Below are 6,449 nucleotides of genomic sequence, written 5' to 3'. Positions count from 1 at the left end.
CACACATGCCTGCCCCTGCATTGATGTCACGGCTGTGAAGGATCTGATGGCCCTTCTGTAGGTGTTTTCTGGCTTTTGAGAAAGTCTATGAGTCATAGAAGATAGACGTACTAGTGGGGGCTGGAAGCCAGTGAGCAGACCTAACCATGAACTAGGGACAGCTGATTCTTACAGGGCCTCTGTGCCCATGAGAAATCCTCGTCGAATTCCTTCATTCTACATAAGGGGAAACAGAGTCCCAGAGCAGAGAAATGACTTGCATAAAGCCATACCATGAGATAGCAGTGGGTGATACTTATTACCTGCTGACTCCCTAGGCAGTGCTCCCTGCTACCTCCTTCCCCTTTCCCTAATGGTCAGTGCTCTCATGCTGCCCCCTATGGCTGCCCAGGGCTGCAGGTCAGAGTCAGAGGGGAGTCGTAGCTCAGCACACTTGTCCCAAACCTTTGCTTTTCTGCCTCTTCTTCCTTCTACCAAGAGCCTAGAAGCTATAGAACAAATGTCTGTGTTGCCTCCCCACAAATTCATATGTTGAAACCTATTTCCCCAATGTGAGGGTATTAGGAGGTAGGACCATTGGGAGGTGATTAGGTCATGGGGGTGGAGCCCTCACAATGGGATTAGTGCCCCTAGAAAAGAGAATTCAGAGAGCACCCTTGTCCCTTCTGCCATGTGAGGTTGCAGAGGAAAGAGCTGCTTATGAACCAGTAAGGGCGCTCTCCCCAGGCGCCGAGTCTTCCAGCACCTTGATCTTGGACTTCCTAGCCTCCAGAATTGTGAGAAATACATTTCTGTGGTGTGTAAACCACAGTCTGTGCTCTTGTGTTATAGTAGCCGGAACAGACCAAGATGCTAGAGGTGGTGGTTGATCCGTGAAGCAGCCCCCACCTCTGCCCAGAATGCCCTCGTCCTCCTTCTCATGGCTCATTCATTCTTACCCTTCAAAGCCTTAGCTCAGTACTACCTTCTCCAGAAAGCTTCCCCCTCAACTGAGTGTTCCTGCTGTGCTTACAGAGCACCCAGAACTCACCCGTATCGGTCACCACATCATCCTGGGGGGTCTGTGACTGTGCCTTTCTCCCTGCACCGTGAGCTCCCCAAGAGCAGAGTTTGTCTTGTCCACTGTGTTCCCACCTCCTAGCAGAAGCTTAGTTTTACCCGCATGGTCCCATACCCTCCTCATGACAACTCTGTGATGCAGACATGAGAAAACATGAAGAGAGGTGAAGTAACTTGCCCGAGATCACATATGTAGCAAAAGGTTGAGGTGGTGTTGAATGCAAGCAGTCTAATTCCAGAGTCTGGACTCCAGACCATTGTGAGCCCAGACCTTTGATAATGGTTTGTTGAATGAATTAAGGGGTTTATTTCTTTCTCAGTATCCAACACCTAGCACCTAAGGTTTGACCCTGGTAAGAACCAATACTGCCACCACAACCACATTTACTGAGGGCTTTTTAAGTATCAGGCGCTATGCTTAGCATTTTACATATACTGTATTAATTTCATATTACTACTGAAACAAAGTACTGCAAACTTAGTGCCTTAAAATAATATAAACTGATTTCCATATAGTTCTGGGATCAGAAATATGTTTTCTTCAAAGGGCTAAACTCAAGGTGCTGGCAGTCAGGCTTGTGTTCCTTCTGAAGGCTCTAGGGAAGAATCCATTTCTTTGCTTTTTCTAGCTTCTGGAAGCCAGTTTCACTCCTTGGCTCATGGTCTCTTTCTCCATCTTCATAGATGCCAGCAGCAGTGTCGACTCTTCTCTTATCTCTGATCTCTGTTTCCATCCTTCCATTTTCTCTCTCTGACTCTGATCCTTCTGCTTCCCTCTTATAAGGACACTTGTGATTACATTAGCCATCCCCCATAATCCAGGATAATCTTTCCACCCCCAGATCTTTAACCACAGGTGCAAAACCCCCTTTGCCATGGCAGGTAACATATTCACAGGTTCTGGGGATTAAGACATGGACATCTTTGAGGGAACATTATGCAGCCTACCAGATATGCCATGTTATTTAATCCTTGTGCAGGAATGTTGTGACATTGATGGTATGATTAGCTCCATTTAATAGGAGTGGAAAGTGCGTGGCATACAGTGGGCACTTAAGAAATGTTTGTGGGGACGATCTGGTGTGAGAATTAATTGATACTATATTGTTCTTTACTGGACAGAAGGTCCTGGAGGATGTATCCAGTCCTGTGTCTTCCCTAGAATCTTTTCCACAATCCCCTCTGCTGGGGCAAGTGGAGGCTCTGTCAGAATGCCTAGCGCTTAATTATTTCCCCTGGCCTGACTGTCTCCGTAGTGAGATCACAATCTCCTTCAGTGCAATTATATCCCTAATTCTTTGTTTCTTTCCATAATGCCATGAGCTTTCACAGACATCATTTTCTCCCTTGTAGCCATTGGAAGGAGGTAACATATGTCCATTTTGCAGAAGAGCAAAGCAAGGCTCAGGTTACATGCGGAGTCATTTAACAGATGCTGGTTGATGGACTCTGTCTTGCTCCCAACACTTCTGCCATCCAGCTTTAGGGACTCTACATTCTCAGCAGCCTCTAATCCTCTGACTCAGCTCTGCACTGGATTGGATTTTCTTGTCTCTTTCGTTGACACTTAATCTTTGGATATTCTTTCTGTGGCACATGTGTGTGTACACACACAGACAGCTTTCTGTACCTTCAGAGATGACAGTGGATTAATCTAATTTTTTCTTTAGTAGGAACCCCTTGCAATCACCCTTGCAGTGATTAAGAGCGTCGGGTCTGGAGTCAGACTGCTTGGGTTGCGACCCAAGCTTTACCACTAGTTAACTAAGAAAGCAGATTAATTCCTCTGAGCTCAGTTTCCTTGTTTGAAAAATGAAAAACAGTAACAGTATTTTTCTCACATATCAGGAGATGCTATTTTCTTAAGGTAATATTTGCTTTGAGGTCACACCTTCTGCCCCTTGCTGACTTTTCTTTATCACCCATATCTTATTCTCTCATCCTGCTGCTTGTCAACACAAGGCATCTGGAAGGGGTGGTGACATCAGTCATGCATGCTTTAGGGGGGATTTAATCTGCAGTGTCTCTTTCCAGGGCCATTTTTCTTTGCAGCCTCATTTGTAATCACAGACAGGAGGTCCAGACCATCTGCTAATGGAAATTAGGTCATGGATGGTCAGATGAAGAAGGCGTTGGGGAGGGGCACTCCTCAGACTTCTAGTGTCCCACCAAATAGATAGCCATCTTCCCGTCATCTTTGCTTTTTCCATCCTATGTTGGTTTGGTGGGGGAGAGGAGGTGTTGGCACCTGGAGGAGATTTGATAGACGGCATTCCTGGGTGACTTCATCTCTGGGCCTTGCCTCTCTAAATTCCAGCCAAATCAAGCTCTACCGTTTAAGGGATGGAAGCAGTGTTAGCATTCCAGAAGTTCCTTGTCATGCCCAGGCTTTTAATCAGATGACATTGGAGAATGCGAATCCTAATACAGGCAGTTGTGAGAGGGTGGGGAGGGGTCTCAGACGTCCCTACTGCATGCCTGTCTTTCTGGCTAGACCTGAGTTGAGGAGAGCAAGACCTCTTGGCGCTGGGTTTGCTCAGAACGATCAGCACCACGGACAGCGGTCAGGGCTCCGGGAAGAGTGCGGAGAGCCAAGCTTGTGCCGAGTTACAGGCAGGCAAGGGGTGGGAAGACGCGCTGCGGTGGTGGGGTGTCGCCTGGGGCTGTTCTCGCTCTGAGTCACCCCGTGCGCCCCGCACTTGCATCGGGCCACGGAGCGCTGGAGTTGTCTCTGCCCTCTCCAGGAATGGTTGGGGGTGGGGAGGAAAGGCCCTAGGAGTGTTGCAGGAAAGGAGGAAGCGGGAGACGAAGGACCTGTTGATGTCCCCGGCGCGCTCCCGCCCCACCCGGGCCAGGCCCATTTCTATACAAGGCCTGCTATCCCCAGCCTCCACCCCCGGCGAGTATGGTCGCAGGCGCGGAGGGGTGCATTCCCCCGCCCTGAGCTCAGCTGGCCGGAATGCGGCCGATAAATCAGAGATAACCCCAGGAGCGGAATAAAAGGCCGACGTTGCGGAGGGATCCAGGAGAGCGCCCGCGTGCCACGAAGAGGTGAGACGTGGCCTGGGACGCAGCGCAGCAGCCGCAGCGACAATCTCTTTCCCCACTTCTCTCCAGCGACATGGACCCCCAGACGGCGCTGCCCCGGGCCCTCCTGCTCCTCCTGTTCTTGCATCTGTCGCCACTAGGAGGTCGCTCCCACCCGCTGGGCAGCCCCAGCCCCGCCTTGGAACTGTCAGCAATGCAGGTGAGCACTGTAGCCTGCGTTAAGGCCGCTGTGGGTAGCAGCAGTTCACCGGGCCTTAGCTACTGTCCCAAGAGGTCTCAGTATCTCTTGGGAATTAGTGATAAGGGAATCAGAAAGTGACGAGATTGGGTGCCAGGACTCCATACCCAAGGCGGTTGGTTCACTTGGGTGCCATTGAGTGCAGTTCTGCCCAGGTGTGGGTTCCTGACGCTCAGGCTATCCTTACCTGTTGCAGGAGCTGCTGGACCGTCTGAGGGACACAGTTTCAGAGCTGCAGGCAGAGCAGATGGCCCTGGGACCCCTCCAGCAGGACCATAGCCCCACAGAAGCATGGGAGGCCAGGGAGAAACCCCCTGCAGGGGCCCTTGCGCCCAGTGACAATGTCCTCCAGGCCCTGAGAAGACTACGCAGCCCCAAGATGATGCGCAAGTCAGGGTGCTTTGGCCGGAGGCTGGACCGGATCGGCTCCCTCAGTGGCCTGGGCTGCAATGGTAAGCCCCCTCCCTGCTACACTTGGCTCACCCTTTCCCATTCCCGTGGGTTCCACCTTTGGAACCACTTCTGGGTTTGTTGTCTCCAGGGACCACGCTCTGAGAAAAGGACACTTGGACATTACTCTCTCTTGCTGACAGTCCTTAGGGCCAAGGAGTGCTTTTCTGGAAATATTAAATGTGGACATCATTGTCCATGATTCCCTACCCCACCTTCTAGCCACCTCCTGCCTCTCTTACCAAAAGGGGCAGAATCACCTTAGGATGGAATCCAGTCATTGTCTGGAAGCCTTTCCTTGGAGCAGAAAGAGTCCTAAACATTTTTCCTCCAGGTTTCCCCTAACATGTCTATAGCCAAAAAGGCGGAGGTTGGGATCACCAGGGAGAGGATGATTCCCAGTTTACAGATGAGGAGACTAACATCCAGAGAGAGGGATTATTCCCAAACCTCAAACATCCAGATGGGCTGAGGATGGAGGGTGGTGGCAGGGATGGCCCCTGGGGCGGGGAAGCTCAGATCCTGCCTCAGTCTCCCACCTGATGCCATCATCACCCTTTCTCTCCTCCCACAGTGCTGAGAAGGTATTAAGTGGAAGTCCTGGCTGCAGACATCTGCATCTGATTCTTCAACAGCCCCTTGAGCCCCTTTGAAGCAATTCTTATTTATTTGTATTTATTTATTTATTTCGATCGTTTTATATAAGATGATTCTTACCTCCAAGCACAGATTTTCCATGGTGAAATAAAGTCAACATTATAGCTTCTTTTGAAACTGATTTGTCCCGGTGCACTAAAAGTAATACATCATTTAAAAAACAAGAACCAAAAAACCCAAACCCTTGTTTTCTTGAAGGTTCCAAAAGTGTCTTATTGGTGGGGCGGGGACATGGCATTGGAGCTGGTCAAGCAGGAGTAGGGGCGCCTTCCTTCTCTTGAAGGGTTTTTCATGCCCTGAAATGTCTATAAATACCTCAGGCACTCAAGACACTTTGCAGAAACTGCTTTTCATAGCTGGCAGTTGCTCCCTGGGAGTGGAAATGGGCCCTGATACATTCGTGCAACGAGGGTGTGTTGTCAGTGTTTGCTTACTTGTTTTCCCTCTGCCTGGAATTCTGCCATTGGAGGCGTTCTCCCTGGTGATGGCTGTTTCCAGGAGGTCTGAAATCTCAGAGATTAGGGGCAGCGTGTGTGTGTGTGTGTGTGTGTGTGTGTGTGCACGTGTGTGAGACCAGGGGGGTGGGGGGGGGGAGAAAGAGAGAGAGAGAGAGGGAAGGAGAGACACTGGCTTGTATACATCTCTAAATGGGGGAGAGCTCTTCATTCTGCCCCAAACCTCAGCTTCCAACCTTCAATTCCTGATGTCATCTTGGGAAGGCCTTTAAAACTCAGAGTTTAATGGCATTTTCATTTCCCAAGCCCAGAAGTTTGGAAGTGCCTGGCAAAAGGCCCAGCATTTTAGGGTGTCCCTCTTCCGGGGGCTCCACATCTTCACTTCCTCTCTGCTTCAGAGAGAGAAACCTCTCATGCTACTCCAGAAAAGGAGACAATCTCCTGAATCCTGCTGTGTTGCCTTATTCAGCAGGGAGTCCTATGGGGGTCACTGCCCTGTACTCTTTGGGCCCCCCCTTCCCATGCCTCCTGCATCCAGGCAT

At 50.2% G+C, this 6,449-nt stretch overlaps 1 protein-coding gene across 1 annotated transcript; it reads left to right on the top strand.

The window, feature by feature from the left end:
• Positions 1-4,005: 4,005 nt before the first annotated feature.
• Positions 4,006-5,580, top strand: NPPB (natriuretic peptide B). Its single transcript, XM_057305364.1, has 3 exons — positions 4,006-4,306; positions 4,542-4,797; positions 5,370-5,580. Exons 1-3 carry the CDS (start codon positions 4,181-4,183, stop codon positions 5,384-5,386), a joined length of 399 nt encoding a protein of 132 aa, XP_057161347.1. The 5' UTR covers positions 4,006-4,180; the 3' UTR covers positions 5,387-5,580.
• Positions 5,581-6,449: the final 869 nt, after the last annotated feature.

The sequence above is a fragment of the Ursus arctos genome, unplaced genomic scaffold, assembly GCF_023065955.2.
Source record: "Ursus arctos isolate Adak ecotype North America unplaced genomic scaffold, UrsArc2.0 scaffold_32, whole genome shotgun sequence".
NCBI lineage: Eukaryota > Metazoa > Chordata > Mammalia > Carnivora > Ursidae > Ursus > Ursus arctos.
This window is presented reverse-complemented; position numbering and strand designations above follow the sequence as displayed.

Coding starts and splice junctions, on each gene's coding strand:
- NPPB (XM_057305364.1), top strand. CDS start 4,181: ATGGACCCCCAGACGGCGCTGCCCCGGGCCCTCCTGCTCCTCCTGTTC. Junction 4,307..4,541: donor TGGAACTGTCAGCAATGCAG/GTGAGCACTGTA, acceptor TACCTGTTGCAG/GAGCTGCTGGACCGTCTGAG.